Consider the following 20026-nt stretch of genomic DNA (forward strand, 5'->3'; position numbering starts at 1 on the left):
CAGCTGAGGAGTTGAACTGTTTGAACCAGAAAGACCGGCTCTATGCTTTTTTATCTGAAGGGAGAAACAGAATTTCACAAAGAAACTGACTGCACGAGATCCAAGAAAACCATTTTTCCACAGGTTTTTTCCTGTAGCTCCTGCTAGCTGATAGCCAGTAAGTTCTTCCTGTTCATCACCAGCTTCATTCCTGATTATCCTGAACACGCAAGAGGATAATTACTTTAGTGCTGCTGTGTTGGCTGTGGTATGACTCATACAGAGCAGCATTTCACCTTAATGGCTTTGGAAGGCGTGTTGCAGCAAAAAAGAGTGCAGATTCATCCTTCTAACTCGGCTTAGCATAACCCGTGGATCAAACCACTCAAAAAAAAAAAAATCTCTACTCAGCTGCTATTTGGCTAAGTACTTTGTAGCCAGTGGCACACCAAGACATTGCTTTCCCAGAAAATAGTGGAGAGGTGTGAGAAGACGCCAGCTGCAAGAGAGCTCATCTGAAGATAAGAATAATTGCTTTCACCAGGAATTCATAGGCAGTCAGACATATTTACTCTCATGCAATTACATGATTCACTTCATATGCTTTGGATCACAAATCCTACAGGACAGAGCAGCTCTGCCATTCCTCACACCCAGCTATAAACCATTCAAAGTATCTGAACAACAGCATTTGCCAATTTTTATGCCAGACCCCCTTTCTAGACTACCAAACCGAGAATAAAATTGGTGACTAGCATAATCTAAAAAAGCATATATTAGGGTCAGAAACAGTAACTACTTACTTGGACACAAAAATTACAAATATCCATTACAGAGACAATTGGCACAGAAAAGTAATTCTGTTAACTGTGAGTAGGAAGAAATAACTCATTCTTCTACATTTATTAATACCTCCAGTATAGAATTTCTGAAGATATGACAAGGTGGTTAAATTCCACATCTAAAATGTAAATCATCTAATATTAGGTAATGTAAGGATCCTTCAATATTTGACAGTGATTTAATTAACATCTGTAAATACTTGCTGCCAGCTACCTCATAATGTTTATTCAAGGTAGCTTGAGAGCATGATCACAAGAAAAACAAACTTCAATTTTCCTCTACAGATTAACTCAGCCATCAGGGCGGTAATTAGATCTGCACCAATTTCTCATAGTGCCCACATCACCCATCTTGGATGGAAAGTTTTCACAGCAGGAAACATACCTTAATATGTTTTTTAAACATTGGGGGTTATTTTTTAAAACAAGTTTTAAGAAGGTCAGTGGGGGATTTCCTATACTGCTGGAAATCATTACTGAGGAAACAATACAGTGTTTTACAAAGTAAAAGAAATAAAAATGGAAGGCACAATTTCATGTATAGCCTTCCAGATAGAGTAGCTCGGCAACACTTCACCTTGAGGAAAGTCCATCACACATTGCTGTCAGCTCTAACCAGCAAGCTCTACAGAAACTTATCACATAAATGTTAGAACTAAGCACTAGAAATAACAAACACACCTGTGGTTACCAACATACAGCAAAAGCTGGCCTCACATGTAGCTGTTTTCTACTCCAGGATTGCATCCATACTGAAAATGCCAGTGCCTAAGCTTCAGCTCAGTAAAAGAACATATAGTCCCTAAAATATGCAGAAACACTTGAGATGACTAGATCTTTCTACATATGGAACAGTCTCCAAACACCTTTTTGCATGTGTACAAAAGCCTATATACCTACATTTTGTATACCTCTTCATATATACAAAAACGATTAGGTATGGATAAGCCTCTTAGAAATCAAATGCCAGACTCCCAGGCTGTATTTACAAACAGCACTTTTATTATCTACACAGATTAGAGAGGAAACTGAATTCTGAAGCTTTTACCCATGATATTGCAGAAACGCACAATTAACATTTTGTGCACTCTTTAGACTTGGGTATCTAAGAAAGAGGTATTTAATTTCCTACTCTGATGTAAGTCTGCTTCAGCTGAAGCACTCCAGTCTGATTTCTGAGATAGTTTCCATCATCCAAACAACCTGTATGCTCTATATTCACACATCAATAACTGATGGGCTGATGTTCTGAGAGAGAGGATGAGGAGCCTGGGGGAAGGATGCCACAGCTAAAATAGAACATGCGAGAGGTTTTGCTGCAGATGGGGAACACCACCACGTGAACACTGCAACTCTGTCAACACCTTGGGCCAGTTGATAGGCAGAACATCAGGAAGACGGTACCCAAAATAAAGATACTTTATGAAGAGACATAGAAGCTAACAGGCACACTTTTGTATCACGGTCACCTGGAGAGCCCCCATCAAAGAATCTGAAAACCTGTGACATCAGGCTTAGCTCAACATCAGATCCTGAGTGAAAGAAAACCGCTAGTTTCACTGAGGAAGGATGACCTGTTGCTCTCCCACATCCAAGGCAAATCAACCATCCATTCTTACAAACCTTTTCAACCTTTGTCAAGAGAGCACTGACTCATGTGGAAGCCCGTCTTCATAAGGGCACAAGACTCTCCAGAACTCTGGTTACCTGTGAACATACAACAGCAGTATCTGCTCGCTCTCCTTGTGTTGAACCCTATGAAGGCAACAGAGGTTGTGAGAGCACTGTCCCAAGGCTGACTGCTGGTGAACACACCCTGTGGCTCCATGATCATTATCACAAGACGTGGGCATCATGGCATTATCCAGCAATACAAATTTGATTGGTGAATTAGAATTGGTGTTTAACCAAACTACATGGGTTTTTTTTTCCCCGCAGCTGTGAGGAGACAGAGAGTACCTTGTTCAAGAAAATGCCAGAGTAGTGCAGATGGACAAGGTCTGATAACAACAAACTGCTGACCTTTTTTTTTTAAAGCAAAATCAGTCTTACAGAGCAAGTTCATATTGAGTCAGTAGTTCCCTCCACAAGGCTGTGACATTTTTGATCAGGAACCTGAAAGCCAGACTTAATGCACTGTTGAACTGTCGCCTTATGCAATTTCAATGCCTGCAGCATCTTCTCCAGGCAAGATCCAGGGCTTTCATAGCCACTTTATACTGTTAGAGCAGATGGGAAAACAAAAAGAATTCACACTTCATCTCTCAGACTCAAAAAAGCACTTAAAGCTACTGATAAGATAGTTCTGTGCTTCAGTAAGTCAGCCTACAGTTATTAGTACTACAACTGTGTTTAAAACTACACCTTCACCAGTTAGAGGATGCTCTTTAAATTTTAATCACTAAAAAACTAGTCTGCACCATGCTATTCACTTCTACGCAACGCAGTAACACTAAAAGCAGGGTTACCTCAGAGACAGATTTCCATAACAAACCTGTTTTCATTAAGTCAAATGTATCACAAATATTTCCAATCTTTTGGATCACCTGTTAAACACTTTCCTTGAATTGTGGCTTCCAAAGACCTATCCTTTCGCATTAACAACATATAGTTCCTGAGTAAAGTTATTAAAAACATGACTGAGAAACTGTGAATAATAAATTAAAACAACAAGAGTAATGAGAGACCATTTTATCTCCCAAGCAGACACAGAAGAAAGAAGCAAACAAAGCTGTGGTGGAATTTCTACCCCGAAGGCACTGCCCCATGACTGTCACTCCCTCCACCCTCTTCTGTCTTACTTTTATAATTCCAGTGGATGCTGGTGACTTGGATCTCCTGAGTTGGAATATATTCCTCAATAAATTTCTTTCCCTGCAGTCGGTGCCAGAGTGTGGTTTTCCCAGTGTTCCTGTCCCCTCGGATGACAATTTTCACTGGGGAAGAGAGCAAGAAGACAAATAAAGTTGATTAAAAACAAATCAGAGAATGCTGTGAAAAGGATGTTAACTTTTTGCAAGCATTATTCAGATGTAAATAGTTCTCCCATATTATATAGGCATGATGCGGTTTGTTAAAAAACCATGAGCCTCAGTCATTAAAATTAGTGTTTATTCAGCCACTCACTAGCTCAGCAGAAAGAACTAACTTCAAGATTGAATCTTCAATATCTGCACAACTTCAGCCAGCTAAGTCTTTGCTCCTTCCATCCTCCTGCCTTTCCTACCTCTACCTAGCCCTTACTCCTCCCACTCTGCCATACCTTATTCCTTTGCTGTTCTTTTTTGCCAGGCTCGTCCTTCAATTACCTCCTCTATCATTCCCATTTCTCCTTAAACACCTCTCATTCCTTGAGAAAACAGAATCATAGAATTGTTTAGGTTGGAAAGGACATTTAAGGTCAAGTCCATCTGTTAACCCAGCACTACCAAGTCCACCACTAAACCATATCCCTAAGCACCACCTCTACATGACTTTTAAATACCAATGGGGATGGTGACTCAACCACTTCCCTGGGCAGCCTGTTCCAATGCTTGACTACCCTTTTGATGAAAAATTTTTTCCTAATATCCAGTCTAAACCTCCCGTGGGGCACCTTGAGGCCATTTCTTCTTGTCCTATCACTTGTTACTTGGGAGAAGAGACCAACCCCCACCTCGCTACAACCTCCTTTCAGGTAGTTGTAGAGAGCGATATAGTGTCCCCTCAGCCTCCTACTCTCTTCCTAGACCCAGCTGCCCACTGAAAGCTCAAGGACCAGTCTTCAGCTGAGCCGATCAGGCAGGGTCTTGCGTTCAGAAGTGCTGCTCCCTACATCCCAAAGGTGTGTGACTCTGACCCCTGCCACTGGTGAAACTGTTCTTCTGGGATGGTGTTGGAAGAGCTGAGAAGCAGCTTCTGGTGAACATCAGTACAGAGTTAAGCTGACGTCACTCTCAGATATCCCCAGATTTCTTGTGCTGGGGCAGCATCCCCTTTTTCAGGGGAAGCAGAACAAGACTGTATATTGCTATTCAGCTGCTACAGCTCACAGCCCAGGTAGTCTCAATGCCAGGCAATCCCTGGCAAGGACAAGGGGCAAGGTAGTTTACATTCACAGGGGTTTATCTTAAATTGCCCCCAATAAATTCACCAAACTGTCTCTGTTGATGGTCACAGTTTGATTAAAATTAAATCAAAATCAGTCTATCTTTCCTGCATTAGAAACAAGCTAAACTGAACCAAAACAAGCATGCTGCTTTGGGGACATACGCTCACTTAAATAACAGTGAAATAAAACCAAGAGAAACTGAATCTCTGTGGGTCCTCCGTGTGTCAGAGGGACAGTCTCCAACACCAGAGCCATCTCTTAGCTGGTTTTAGGTGCAGGTGTACTGATGACACTCGGCAAAGGCATTCTCAGAACCTGCAGCCTCAGGCAAAGGCACACCGGCTCCCCTACCACCAGCTGCTGAGACCACTCAGCTGACCTACCACCACAGGCCTGTGCTTGTATCTGCAGCGAGGAAAGTCAGTCAGTGGAGAAATTCACTCAAACCCTCCCAAGGAAGTGTCCAAAATGTCATAAACTGTACACAACCCAGGAAAGTAACTTCTGTAGCAATTAATGAACTTTCCAGCCCCTACCCTAACGTTACTTTGTTCTTTCTGAAAACAGTATGTTTTCAGAAAGTTCTAAATTTTCTGTTACATTATAGGATTGTTTTTTTTAAATACCGTCCTCGTTTTAAGTGGCAATCACAAGGCTATTGGGAAAGGAAGCTTGACTTGAACAGAATGTTTATGCTTGTGTTTTGAATAGAAGCTATTACCCCTTAGAAAATGGGCCACTCAGAGACATCTAATGGCAGATTCAGGTGATTAACATTACGTTGTGCATCATCATTTGGGCAAGGAAATCTCAGTCTGAAGGCTGCCTTCTACTGTGACTCAGGAGTAATTGCTGACATTTCAGGAAAAAAGTTTCAGAGATAAACCTTAAGGTAAAACAAACAACATATGCAAAGTCTATGGAAGAGTTTTGTCTGGTGAAATTTTGTGCTGCAGTTCCACTATCCTTTTGTTGTTGTACACTGAGAGGCACTGCTGTTTATTCTTTTTAAAAGTTACTTATTAAAAGAGCAAAAGGATAATAAGGGCAAAAATCACTTCACTTACAGGTCCCAGAGCACCTCTGCAGAGACAACAAACCATTTCCTGTCGCCCTCTGTGTGATTCTGTTTCCTACTCACAGATGGTGAAAAAATCAATGGAGGATTCCTTTCATTTTTCTTAATCTATGCAGCAAGTCCATGGCATAGGCAGAATGATATTCCATTTGCCCCTTTAAAACCCAAGCGTTTCTAAATGCTCTCACTGCCTACCTTAGACATTTTAAAATTTATACTCCCCCATGAAGTATGGCATGAGATACCTTCAAAGTGAGTTCTAAGGGACAAATAGACCATTCCTTAAAGAGTGAGGCTGCTCAAGATGCACTTTCAGGATCACTCCCAGGTGACTTGACTGTGAGCCCTCCCCAGAAGGCAATCTTACCTCCCCTGGGACCTTCCTAGTGCCAACAGCATTATTTATGCAGCTACACACTGAGCTGGATCAAGGAACTGAACTGGCTGAAAACTAACCCCAAAATTATTCCTCTACAGTTTTCTTCCCTAGCTCAAGTGCCCAGCTGCATGAGCAGTAGGAGCAGCACACGGGAGGCACAGCTGGAGTGGCAACGACATCACCCCTACCCCTCAGCAGCTCACATTTAGATCAACGGAGGGTGCTTGTGGCACCACATGCTTAGTTTGAACAGGTTCAAAGGCCCTTTCCAGCTTCAGCACACTCCATGCTAGGATCTCTTTCCTCCTGCATAGTGCATGAGTTCTCACTGACTTCTCTTCCTGAAGAAAGAAAAAGTCTTTAAAAACAGAACAGGAAGAAGGCAGGCGACATAAATAATTTTTAGCAAAACAAGATCTGTATTTGGGACTTTGTCTAGGGCAGGTGTACTCAGCAACAGGCATCTGCAAGACAGAAGAGCTGAGTGAGCTTCAGGGCACAGCCAGGCAGGTACATCGCAGGCCTGGCTGTGTCTGAACACAGGAGGAGGACCAGTAATTATGGGTGAGGTTAGTACTGTCACCTATGGGACAATAACAATTGATGCCTTATTTTGATTTTAAGTTAAATCAGTACTTACTGCAAACAGCCATAGGTTTGTAGCAAAACAGGAGAATTATCTGTGGGAAGAAGGGTAGGGATGGGGAAGAGATCAAGATGTGAGGAAAAAGCTAAACAAATCACTTTATTCATATTGTCACTGCATCAGGCAAAACAGAAGGATCTCCATTTTCCAGATAGGGAAATGGAAGCAGAGCAGTGAAGATGCAGGCCCAGAGAGCAAGGTCTCAGACCAACCCAGAACTAGAAATCAGGAGCTCCCACCACTGCCCACATTGCCCCAGGACGGTGCAGCAAGTAAGGATCTCAGACCCTGCAGCAAAGACCCCTGAACTTCTCTGCTAATAATTCCCATATGGAGGGTCATAACCTTGCCCTCATTAAGGTCTTTGGGACTGTGGCTACAAGGCTGCAATTCCAACGCTTTAAGCTGGTTCTGCTGCCAAAAGAAGCACACCTGATCTGCAGACGCCCCAAGCACGCTTCCCAGTGGGAACAGGCCAAACAGCAGTCAAAGCAGGTTTTCCACAAGTTGCACAAACACCTGGGTCAGCAGTAGCAGAAAACATAAGATGGGAGGCAGGAGGAAGAGGGGAAGCCTTCCTTTTGGGAGTAGTGCTGAACGAAAATACTTGAAACTACAGAGTCTGGGAACTACTACTCTAAAACAACACAAAAGAAGTAAGGACTATAATGATTACCAAAAGAATACACAGTATTAATTAAGTTTTGTCTTTTAAAGCACATTTTAGGCAGAAAAGGCATAAGGGGAGGGACTGCGGGGAATTCCTGGAGCTACTGACTTTGGTATCCCAGCACTGGTGACTGTTCCAGGGAGGCCTGCAGCTCACCAGGAGGGCAGCCCATGCTCCAGGCACACACAGTGGTGGGGTTTGTCAGGTGGTGCACACTGGATGCAGTGTTAAGAATAAATCGCAGAGCAGAAGGCGTACCATGTTCTGGGCAACGGGACAGATGGATCTGAACCTGTAACACTTCCATGTCTTTTGCTCCTGTCACTGACCAACCACCAATGGGTAACTCCCAGGGAATCCTCTTGTCAGTGTAACCCAGCCAGAACCATTCATTTCACCCTTGTTTGCCCATCACTGCCTTACAGAAACTTTCACATTTGAGTAGCCTGGTGCTGGTACTTCATTCTGTAATTTGCCTTGTAATTTCTTTAAACAAGCACCACAGCCAAAGGAACGAGACCCACCTTGCTCACTCTCCACTGAGCCTACTCGCTCTGGCCTGTGCTACCCTCCCTGGGCCAGCACAGTCATCCTAACAGTGATGCAGCAGACCTGGTCCAAGTTCAGGCTATTCCAAGCAGGAAAAAAAGAGGAAATTTTTACAAAGATTGTTTCCCCATACTTGGAACTGTGACCTCCCATAAACACCTGAGCCATTACATACATGGCACAGTCCCACATAATTTTTGTCTTGGTACCCTCCATAGTGGTCAGGGAACTCTACTGTTATTAGGGCCACAGTATGTAAAATGCAGAGGGTCCATGGAGATGATAAAGAAAGCAAATAAAGAGTGTGTGTGCTGGGAACGCAGTATGAAAATGCTTTTGTTTTGGAATAGGATGTCCCATGCAGAGGAAGTAGCTGCTGCTGAGGACCAATACTGGCCTTTGCTCTTGTAATTTCATTAGAAATCTAAACCTACCCATGCTACAACACTCTTCCTTTTGAAAACTTAACTGAGAGACACCATCAAAACAAATCTTTTCAGTTCAACATACTATCCAGTGCTTATAATCCTCAGTGCCATGAAAACGCCACACAATCTTCAGTATCAACTCAAATGGTGGGGCCGTCTGGTTACAAAATGTACTTAACAGCTGTGAAGGCTGTCACAGCACGGCCTGTTCTGAGCCACACAGCAAGGCACCAAGAGCCAGGTGATAAGGTGATAAGGCCCATGTCCCAGCCGTTTGCTGCCCACTTTATCAGCAGCAACTCAAGGCATTCTCAGCACACTAAATATATTTCTGGGAAGGAAACAGGCTTCAGTTCAGCATCAGTAATGGTCTGTGCAAGCAAGGAAACATATTTGTAAAACCAGTCATCACAGCTTGTTTTGGTTTAGGTCCAGGCAACTCCAGGGGAACAGAGAGTCTTAAAGATTCGTGTGTGTTAATGGTGGCTACAAAAACACGTTTTGCACCCCCCTGCTTCATGTCACGTATTGGCTAGGAAAGGATCATTGGCAATGCATAAGATTTGCAGCTCTGCCCCTCCTGAGCAACGGCCCTTGTAATGACAGCCCACCACAACCCACCTTCAACTTAGACGGTAACCACACTGTGCTGGAACCTTCCCCATCTACCCAGTGCTGTGGCTATGTAGGGTACTTTGAAGACCTTTCGTAAGCCTGCCTGTATCTCCTACAAATATTATATAACAGCAACCCTAGGAAGAGTTACTATGGAGATTGGAAATCTTCCCTTAAGGTAGTGACAGAAAGCTGCAGTTTTATTCCAGATAAGAAAGCAGTAACTACAACACAAATCCTGATAAAACAAGGCACAAACCAAAGAGCTTCCCGAAGCTTTCAGTAACAAGACAAAAAGCAGCAAAGCTGCAGTTGGTAGCTCAGCCATTGGCATTTTTGGCCTTGCTGTATTAATGGCAAGCAGGTACACATCCATGCAGGTTCACTGACAATGCAGTTAGTGAACATGTAACAGAGTTGTCCCCACCGACTGCTGTGCCAGCAGGATGCAGCTGATCCGTACTACCTGCAGCACAAACATTCACTCTCTGAAAAGTGAACTGCTTTCTCGTACTTAATTCACAAGCTAGTATTAGCTACCTGATCTCAAACATGGACTAGTGAAGCACGTGGATGTGTTCTGGTCTGTGGGCTGCACAAAGCCTCTGCACAAATCAATAGTTTTTAACTAGCAGATCTCCAGGTACGTGTTTAATGATGCAATGCTGAATTCCACAGCACATCCTCACCCCGTCTTTCACTGGAGATCATGTGTCTTAACAGCACCACTGTGCTTCTGTTCACATTCAGTACTGCTTGCTAAGGCACTAATTTTCTAAAGTAAGCACTACTGGCATATCTAACAGATGTGCTGTGGATAAAGGCACCCAATGCTCTCCCTAGTAAAGCAGAGAGCTTCAAAACATATGAGTTCAAAAGCACATTCAATAGTGATAATACTAAACAAAGCAAAAAAAAGCCCCAAACCCCAAAGTGCTAACCTCTCCCTTCATGTTCTGTTTCAGATTAAGATCCAACATAAGCTCTATTCCTCCAGCATGTGTGCCTTTACGGAAATTATTCAGTGCCACATTTACAAATCAGTCTCCTTCTCAACTGCCTTCTGCAATCTGACTTCACTGCCTGTCTGGATCCACACAGATGAGCTGATACTCGCAACACTCTCTGGTACCATCTATTTTCAGCAAGGATGACATAACTACCATCCCCATCTCACAATTGTTACTTTGGGATGTATTCCGCATACTTGCGATGCCCTCCTGAAACATTATATTAGAAGTAACCTTTACTGAGCTTCAAGGGAAAAATGCAACCCCTAAGCTCAACACTGAAAGGAAAAGAAGTTCTGAAAACATTCCCTGAGAAAACAGCAAATGTATCAGTTGCAGAAAAGATGGTCGGCATCAAATTATGTACCAAAGGCCCATAAAGGCATACATCACTTACCTTTTATTAAAACCTGCCAGGGCAGAGCTTTTCAATAGACCCTTATCATATAACCACTAGAGCATAATTACAAATACCATTATCCTGGGCTGCAGGGAAGGTCACCCACACACTCAGGGGAGTTACTCTCTTGATACTTTAACTGACAAAAATTGATTTACAAGGAGCCCTCTCTTGTGCCACAGTCAGTGGAAAGCAGGCAGGTGTTCAGGACATCTGCTGACTGGGGACACTGCTGCACTACAGGTTCCCAAGTCCCGCACAGGAAGATGAAAGTTTCCCATCCCTTACTCCTCCCACACGCTCTAACATTTAACTGCAAACTTGGCTTTGGGCAAATACTGGCAAAAGCACCACCACGCACAATGAAAGCATATGCACTTCACAGTCCCACCGAGGTCCCTGGGCACGCTCTGGGGCATCAGATGGCATGGACCGATGCGGCTTGCCTCCCACCCGGGGCTGGCTGTGCCCCCCGACAGACCCCCCGAGGCAGGGCTCCGACTCACTGTTATACTGGACTCCCTTGGCAAACCTCCTCTGCAGAGCCTGGTTCATTGACTGCAGCCCCGCGGGGATATTCTTGTCTCTGACCGGAGTCTGGTCCGAGCCCACCAGCTTCTTCAGGGCTGAGAACATTTTTCTGGTCCCGCACCTGCGCCACCACCTCCAGGAAAAGGGCTGCCGCTCTGGGGCTCAGGGGCAGGGCGGCCTCGGGGGGGGCATAGGGGAGGTCACGGCTCGGAGGGCGCGGGTGAATCAGGACCGGGGCAGGGCTGGACCGGCCATGAGGGGCCTCCCGGGCTCGGCAGGGCAGAGGTGTGCGGGTCCGGCCCGGCCCGGCCCGGCCCGGCGCGACGCGGCAGAGAGACAAGGGGAGCGGAGGGGGCTCAGCCCGGGCCCCGTCGTGTGACGGGGAAGGGGCGCTAGCCGGGCATGGCCCGGGGTCGGGGCGGCGCGGGGGAAGGGGTCCGTGGGGCCGGGGCGGCGGCTTAGCCCCGCCGGGCGCCGCCGCTGAGGGCCAGGCGCCGGGAGCGGAGGCTGCACGGGGCTCCCGCCGCCGCCGCCATCTTGCCTCTTCCGCCTCGCCGCCGGGGAACGGGGCGCGCGCGGCGCCGGGTACGGCGGCTGGCAGGGGCCAGCAGGGCGCGGAGCGCGGCCGGCGGCCGGGGCACAAGCGGGTCTTGGTACACCGTGGACGCGACCCCCCAGGACCCCCTCTGACCCCCCCAAGGCCGACTGTAACCTTACCCTTGCCAGACCCCCGCAGTCCCCTTATGCGACCTCCATAAGCCCTGTCATCCCCTCCTGGGACCCTCATAGCCCCCCAAGACCCTCACAGTCCCCTCCTCTAAGCTTCATAGTTCCCCCTCATGCGACCCCCAGAAACCCTGTAACCCCCTCCTGGGACCTCCATAGTTGCCCCATGACCCCCATAACTACTATAATCCCCTCCTGGGGCCACCCCAGCATCCCTGGGACGCCCCCCCCCCCCCCCCCCCGACATTTCTAACCCCCTCCTGGGACCCCTATAGCCTCCTGTAATCTCCATAAACCTTGTAATCCCCTCCTGTGACAACCCCAGTTGTCCCCTGTGACCCTCATAGCCCCATAATTCCTTCCTGTGACCCCTCAGGGTCCCCTCTGACACCCAATATGCCTTGCTGTAAACCCCATGTAACCCACCCATGATCCCTATCCTGGCCTATGACTGTGCCTTCCCAGTCCCACCATGACTGCCATGCAGCAGCAATTGTTCATCTTTAGGGAGGAGCAGGCACCTGTTCCCCACCTTGCTGATCTCTTCCCAGCTGCCCATCACCATCCCCTGGGAAATGGGGGGCCGAACCCCACCCAGCGGGACGCCCTGACACCCTTGGTGCCCTGGTGGGCCACCCAGCACCATGTGGGCAGAGGGATGAGGAAGGGTGAGAGACTCCATGGGGAGCACCCAGCAGCCCCGCAGAGTGGGGGACATCCTACTGGGGAGGCCAGTGATCCCCTGCCTCTCCCTGACTCCCCACCCTGCTCCCCACCAGCTTGAGGATGAACACTGGACTCATTGGTTACATTAGAGACATTTACTGCTGGAGGCACCTCCTGTGCTGCCAGCAGCTCCTGGCACCCTCCTGTGGAGCCCCAGTGCTGGGTGCTGGCAGCTCATCCTCCACCGGTGTCAGTTTGACAGATGCAGAAACTCCTCGTCCTCTGCAAGCGGAGACATGCACAGGGTGATGGGCAGACCTACAGACCCCCTCCGCGCCCCACAGACAGACAGCTGTGGTTGCTGCTTCCCACTTTGTCCCTGCTGTCAGTGATGGGGCAAGCAGTCTAGATCCTCCATGCACCCCCGTGCTGTCCTGCAATGTCACTTTGTGTCCCACCACCCACCATGGTGGCATTACTGCACTTTATATTGGTGATAGGGATAATAAAAGATGGACTTTGCCCTAAGACAAGTTACTCTGGCCCCATCTCCCATCTGTGGGGACACAGTAAGCCCCTAGCTGCTGCCCCACTGGGAGCAGGCTCTTTCAGGGTTGGCTGTGGTTGAAGACCCCTGAGCTCACCCCTCTCTGCGGGAAGACTTCCCCTGCCATGCTCCTGAAAACCTGTTTTCCGTTCACCCGAGGGCTGAGCAGTGCCCGTTGTGTTTCCCAAGGAGGTTCAGTATGGAAACCCCTGTGCTGACTAGAGCTGGAGGGTCTAGCAGGCATCGCGTGGAGAGTACACCCCTGGCGGGGACCCCGGTTTGGTCCTTATTTGGTGTCAGGGTCCCTACACCCTCCCAAATCTTTCAGCCCCTCTTCCCTCACTGGCATCCCCTGCCTGGAGGCTGTCGCCTCCACTGCTCCCCACTGCACCCCAGCCTGCTTGGGGCCATTCCCCCTTGTACGGAGACTGTTTTGAAGTTCAGTCACAGCCTCAGTATGTCTGCAGCCTATTTGTACCCTGCTGTGCAATACTGTCTGTAGATTAATGATGATGTTCCTCAGTCCATCAGAGTCCCTGACCCAGGACAGGCTCTTCCCAGGCACAGCACAAAACCATCCCAGACTCACCCCAGATGCATCCTGGACCAATGAAAAACCCATCCCGGGCTTATCCCAGACTCAGGATAGACCCATCCTGAACCCATCCAGATCCAGGACAGACCCATCCCAAGACCCACCCCAGATCCAGGACTGCCCTGTCCCAACCCCAGGTGCAGGCTACTGCCCCAGCTCCCCTGGCACAGTGCAGTGTGGTGTGGGCAGAGTGTGGGCAGGGTGGGGGTACCTGCCAGCAGAGGAGCCCCGCAGTACTCCTTGCACTCCTTCTCTGAGTAGAACTGGTTCCCATTGCCCTTGCAGCCTCCATAGCTGAACGTGACGCACTTGCCTTGAGCTGCGTCGAAGGCCCAGCGCATCACCGGCTTCTGGCAGGGACCCTGGACGATGGGCAACCTGCAGGCAGCTGTGGGGACAGGGGGCTGCTCTCAGGGCAGGAGGTTCAGGCCCCCCCCCCCCCCACCTCCCACATGGATGCTGGACACGTGGGGTTTGAGGTCACTCTCAGATCCCCTCTGATGCCTCAGCAAAGGCACCTCCCATGCCCTTGCCCCACTGGGATGTCTCCTGGTTGCCCTGCTCACCCTCCGTCCGGCACGCCTGCAGGCACTCCTTCTCTGAGTAGAAGTTGTTGCCGTTGCCCAGACAGCCACCATAGAGGAAGGTTTCACAGGCCATGGAGGAGGAGTTGTAGAAGAAGCGGGAGAGCATCCCGCTGCAGGGCCCAGGGTCCTGGCTCAGCCGGCATGAGTCTGTGGATGAGCACATCATGGGCTCTCACAGGCGAACAGGGTTGCAGGGCAGAGCGATGCCCAGTGCAGCCCCCCTGCCCTAGGACGTACCTTCCTTATTGCCGACGTAAGGGAGCAGGGGTCCTGCGGCTGAGCCCTCCTCAGCAGGCAGGACTGCTCTCCGCACCCTCTGCACAGGGAAGGAAGCACAGAGCTGCTGTCAGCCCCTCCCTGTGGGATCTGCCACCCACCCCATCACCTCCAGACCCCCGATGCCCCCAGGATGGGCTATGTTAGGGGCTGCTCTGCTGTGTGCTGCAGGCCATGCAGGTTCCAACCCTCTTCAGTGCTCCCAGCACATGTCCAGTCATCGATCTTGGGTCAAGAGGCCATGGTCCCTCCACATCTCACGGACTTCCCAGCCCTGTGCTCCTCCCAGCTGGATGGCAGGGTTGTATATTTTGGATAAAGACACCCAAAGTGTCCCAGTCATACCCTGTGCTGGGCTGGGGACATGTGTCTCCTCTCACTGACGCAGGATGGTGTGTCCTCCAGATGTGTTACCTGCTCTCAAGTCAACTGGGCTTTCTCCTACGAAAGTCCCATTCCCTCCTGAAAATACTTCTAAACTCACCTGTGCAAGATCAGGAGGTGCTGGGTAACTGTAGCCAAAGGATCAGTGAGGCACTGAGCTGCCTCTCCATCCCTGGAGGGGGAGCCCATAGCCTGGCTGAGGCACCCACAGCCAGGCAAGGAGCAAGGAGACACCAGACTCCACATGCAACAACTTTCACCCCATGAAAAAATCAGAGTAGGAAAGGGCTGTTGTCTTCCACTGGGAAACAAGCCCCGGTGCCCACCTGGTCCCTGGGGCCCTCACCCTGCAGACTGCGCCTGTCTGTGCCCTCGTTCTCACAGGCAAAGCCCCTCAGTGGAGATGAAAGAGCATGTCCCAGGGCAGTCAGTGGAGCTGCTGCCCAAACAACATATCCTGCCCACGGAGCCTGGACCCTGGACACTGGACACCAGGTCTCCAGTAGGTTTGGCTTGGAGGGGATGTCCCAGCCTTGATCCATCTCAGGAGGTCCTGGATGGACCACTCACCTCGGGGGGAGTTGCAGTCTCCTGGGGGATGCATTCACCTGGCCCAGATGACAGAGGAGAAGATCAGCAGCGTGTGAGAGGGATGGTGTCCTGACAAACTCATCTCACCGTGGTCCTGTACCATGCACACACAGGACCCTGGGGGAGGGGATGCCCTCCCAGTTTTACCCCAGCATTCTTCCCCTCTTGCTGCTTTCCACCTTCCACTCGCAGGAGCATCACCCTACCATCCTCACACTCACCTGCATCATGCTAGCACTTTCTGGCCCTAGGCAGAGCTGGGAGCTCTTCAGGTCCTGGGAGCACCCAGCCATGGGGCGCAGTCATGAGTGCCCCTGCACCCTTGTCCCAGCACAGCGTTGTGGGGTGCATTGATCTGACATCCCAGCAAGGACCCCACCGACTGGAAGATGACGGAAGCTTGGCTGATACATGGCTTGTCTCCTTCCCGACCCATCCTACCAAAGCCTTCACCTCTCCTCCCTCCACCCTGACCATCCGCCCATCTTGCCATCCTCACACACTAATCAGCCCCAGTGCACTGACATGCTGAGGGGACAGGCAGTGGGAGAGGTGCTTCCTCGTGCTAGGTTACCTCTGTTGGCCAGGATGAAGATGGAGTCTGCGGGGATGCCCATCTCCAGAGCCAGCTGCTGGAAAGACTCAATGAGATCCTGCCGCAGTTCTGGGCTCCTCCCTAGGCAAGGGAACAGGCTGTGAGCGGGGTTGGTGTGGGAGGAGGTCTGCATGCAGCCCACCAAACACTCACCAACCCACAGAGCTCAGGCAGCTGCAGGCAGGCCCAGTACCAGCCTCCTGGTCCTACCCAACCTCTCCTCCATTATTCTTGACCAGCCTTGACCAAGGCCTTGGACAAAGTGGTTTTAATGTCTCTCGATCATGAAAGACAGCATCTCCCACCACTTCAGGGCCTGGGTTTCTTCCAAGCAGATATTGCCACCTTCATCCCAAACAACAGACTGGTTTGGATGTTCATTGTGTGATGTGGCTCTAAGCTGAGCCTTAAGATTCAGCCTCTGCGGTGCCAAAGACGAGCTGGTTCAAGGCACCACTTCCAAAGCCATGGTCAGGTCCCTCAAGGCAAAGAGACCCTTGGATGGTGTTTCTGAGCTGCATGGGCCCACCTCAGAGCCTGTTTGCCCCTAAGAGCTGTAGCCAGACATACCGTACAGCTTCAGGGTGGTGCTTGGGCCAAAACTACTTTTCTTCTTCAACAGAATGACAGCGTATTCTTCGTAGTTGGTGCGGAGTACGTAGGACTGGATAGACACATCCCATTCTGGGTGAGACAGAGACACAGGGGACATCATTTCTGCCCCTCAGGGAGAAATGGGGCAGTGTAAGACAGCCCCAGAGCTGAGGGCTGAAATCAGGCAGCTGATTCAAGAAAATAGTTGATTTTTGGGAAGCAGACTCTGATACAACCCTGGATTTAGGCTCACCAGCCTCTTCTTAGTCGAGGGAATTGGAAACCAAGGGTGGCAGACAACTGACATAAAACCAGTGCTCCTGAAGGGTGGCTGGTGGGAGCTTCCGTGAGCTTGGGACCATGGGGACAGAGGGATCTGGCTGAACATCTCATAGTCCCATGCCTATGCAGGGACAGTACTGAAACAGCCCCTTTCCCCAACTTCACTCCGTACTTTGGCTGGAAATGGCCCAAACTCTGGAGCGGCTTCTAGGCCCTGCTCTCTTGAACCCTTTCCCAGCCAGATCTGCCCGGTGCTGTGTCCCATTCATTGCCCAGCCACGCTGTAGCTCTTGGGGCCAAGCAGGTGGGCAGTGTGTCCAACTTACTGGGGTTATAGTAGGTGTATTTTCCGGGTGTGCTGGTTTTCTGGTACTCTCCAGAGATGAGAGTGCAGTCACCTTGCCTGGAGGGAGGAGGAAGACAATCAACTGCTTGTTTTTGCTGGTTATTGCACAAAAATCTTGTCTGGGGCACAAAGGCCATGGCACGGGACCCCTGAAATCCCCCTGCCCAAGGCATTGGGTATGTGAACCCAGTCCATCCCCTCCTCAGGGCTCTGATGTCAGCCAGAGCAAGCAACCCCCATGTCTTGTCCCAGCCCCTGGGAGACGCAGCACCCACATCAGCACCCCATACCGCAGCCTGGTGCTGGCAGTGCTGATCTGGTCGGTGCTGGGGCCAGGGCCCAGCACCAGCGTGCCCATGCTGAATTTCTCCTTGTAGTTCTTCATCCATTTGCAGGTTGTGCCAATGGCGATGTCATACCACTTCCCGTACATCTGCCGGGAGAAGAAAGGGACATCTCCACCATGAGCCCTCTCCACCGAGGTGGGGCATCTCCTGGTTTTCTGCAGAGCTGAAATATTCAAGGCCAAGAGAGCAACGGGGCGTTTCATGGTGCACCCCCTATGGTGCAGGGCACCAGCGCCAGAGCTGCTGCAGGATTTGGGAAGTGGATCAGCACCGAGCAGGATTTTCCTGAGTCCCCAGACCACCAGGCAGGGCTGGAGGCATCAGGCTGGCATCCCACCATGTGTCCCAAGAAAGCCTAGACCTAGGCACATGTGTGGGGCTGTGCAGATCCTGGCAGGGGATGGGGCTGGCTGCAGATCTGCACTCTACATCCCACACGACTCCTGCACACTGGGGCTGCCTGCGGGCTCTGCCCACACCTCTTGGGCTGGGCAGATCATAGAATCATAGAATTATTACACTTGGAAAAGACCTCTAGTATAATCAAGTCCAACCTTCAACCCGACAACACTGTACCTCCTAAACCATGTCCCCAAACACTATGCCTACACATTTTTTTAACACCTCCAGGGATGGTGACTCCACCACCGCTCTGGGCAGACTGTTCCAATGCCTGACCGCTCTTTCAGTAATTTTTCCTAATATCCAATCTAAATTTCCCCTGAAGTAGCTTGAGGCCATTTCCTCTTGTCCTATCACCAGTGATTTGGGAGAAGAGACCAACCCCCACCTCACTACAACCTCCTTTCAGGAGGTTGTAGAGAGCAATAAGGTCTCAGATCAACAGACGTCTCACGGGCTTCATCTGCCCTGGCCATTTGGGCTCCAGCCACCCTGCTGAGGTGCCTGCTGGGGTGAGTCTGGGGGGCACTCTCTGACCAGCATCCTGGGAGGGCCACACTGCCAATGCCTGTCCCACACAGCCTGACGTGGGCATAGGTAACATCTCCCTCCTTTCTGGAGGAAAATTAAATAAAGGTTTCGGCCATCCCTTCTGCCCCCAGAATTAAGGGACCACAAGCCGCCATTACCTGCTCAGACTCAAAATTCTCCTGCACTTGGATATCCTCATCCTGGTCCCTGACAGGCGTCCCACTGGCCACGGTAAAGAGGAGGAGGGAAAGAAGACCCCAAAACATGGTGGCTGGTAGCTTCAGAGTGCTGCTGAGCCCCAGCACACCTGCAGGATCCCGGACTCTGTGCTGTCCCCACTGCGCAGCAGTGTGACCTTCAGACCACAGCCAGCGGGGCCGGCCAGCCTGGCTGGGGGGGCCTGCCGGGGGGGCATGGGGCGGCTGATGGCCCTGCACCGCCCCAGCCATGTGGCCCCGGGGGTCAGCGCTGCCCTTGGCAGTGGTGGGGATTTGCAGAGAGCTGGTGTGGGGGGCAGGACGGTAGACGAGAATCCTGCTGCCATGCTGGGCTGAGCTCCTCACCCGTGCCTGTTCCTGCACCACTGCTTAGCCCAGACGTGGGGACAGGACCTGCCTGACAACTTTATTCTACTTTGGGACTCATATTCCTGCCCTGGTGTCCTGCAAAGAACCCTGATGGTGCCCCCTGCCCTGGCAGACCACCCTGACCCTACAGAGAGGAGAGGACTGAGGGGGTCCCCAGTGCTCACCCCCACACTGTAACTCTGACCAGTGTCCATAGGGAGCAGACCCTGGGATGCCTGCCCCCCTTCTGGACCCCCTTCCATGGGGTCCTAAGCCAGTGGCCAATACCCAGGAGCCGGCTGGGTGTCACCCACCCCACGGCTGAGGGATCCCAGGCCCGGCAGGCGTGGGAGGTATGGGGCATGCCGTCTGTTTGTCTTTGCAGGATGATTAACTGAAACCAAACAGCCCAAGGGAAACAGCAAACAGAGCAAAGGGCAGGAGCACCTCTCTGGGCCAGCCCCCAGCTCAGTATTTACAGAGAAGGGCCAGAGTTGGAGATGTGCTTGCAGGAGCTGGCCAGACTTTCACCCCTCCTCTGCACCGCGGGCCACCCATGGGCCCTTTGCATGGGACTGATGGATGTGCTGCCCGGCCTCCACGGGCTGCCCGGGTGGCAATGGTCTGGGCTGGGACAGCCTGAGCAACTCATCACGCACGTCCTTGTGGCACACCTGGAGTGTCCTCGGGAGCAAGGGAGACCTTTAGATGTGGGGCAGAGGCATCTCTAATGATCCCACCTCATCAACCTGCCCAGTGCTTCTCTCACGCTCT

General features: G+C 50.5%; 2 protein-coding genes across 7 annotated transcripts in view; both read right to left on the reverse strand.

Annotated features, from left to right (window-relative positions):
* The window catches only part of RABL6 (RAB, member RAS oncogene family like 6), a 61471-nt gene extending 49587 nt beyond the window's left edge, over window positions 1-11884 (reverse strand). The window contains exons 1-3 of one of the 4 annotated variants that reach the window (XM_075112066.1): window positions 7009-7046; window positions 6572-6709; window positions 3623-3757 (exon numbers count right to left, since the gene is read on the reverse strand). Coding sequence is in view for 2 of the 4 variants with exons in the window: in XM_075112064.1 (XP_074968165.1) it covers window positions 3623-3757; window positions 11193-11322 (265 nt within the window). In the remaining 2 variants the exon portion in view is untranslated. Of the gene's footprint in view, window positions 1-3622; window positions 3758-6445; window positions 6536-6571; window positions 6710-7008; window positions 7049-11192 lie in introns of those variants that run through there. The other 3 variants (XM_075112064.1, XM_075112065.1, XM_075112067.1) reach the window with 3 other exon arrangements.
* Window positions 11885-12749: 865 nt separating this feature from the next.
* On the reverse strand, window positions 12750-19055 carry AMBP (alpha-1-microglobulin/bikunin precursor). Of its 3 annotated transcripts, none has more exons than XM_075112069.1 (10): window positions 18845-19055; window positions 17697-17839; window positions 17387-17463; window positions 16755-16868; window positions 16164-16265; window positions 15569-15606; window positions 14576-14654; window positions 14318-14485; window positions 13963-14139; window positions 12750-12938 (listed from the first exon to the last, which is right to left on the reverse strand). In XM_075112069.1, exons 1-10 carry the CDS (start codon window positions 18950-18952, stop codon window positions 12928-12930), a joined length of 1017 nt encoding a protein of 338 aa, XP_074968170.1. In that variant the 5' UTR covers window positions 18953-19055; the 3' UTR covers window positions 12750-12927. The 3 variants fall into 3 exon arrangements, with proteins under 3 accessions (XP_074968170.1, XP_074968171.1, XP_074968169.1); XM_075112070.1 differs by having other exon boundaries at window positions 12750-12891; window positions 14065-14139; window positions 18845-19054; XM_075112068.1 differs by having other exon boundaries at window positions 12750-12891; window positions 18845-19054.
* Window positions 19056-20026: the final 971 nt, after the last annotated feature.

Source organism: Phalacrocorax aristotelis, chromosome 17, assembly GCF_949628215.1.
Source record: "Phalacrocorax aristotelis chromosome 17, bGulAri2.1, whole genome shotgun sequence".
In the NCBI taxonomy this organism is placed as follows: domain Eukaryota; kingdom Metazoa; phylum Chordata; class Aves; order Suliformes; family Phalacrocoracidae; genus Phalacrocorax; species Phalacrocorax aristotelis.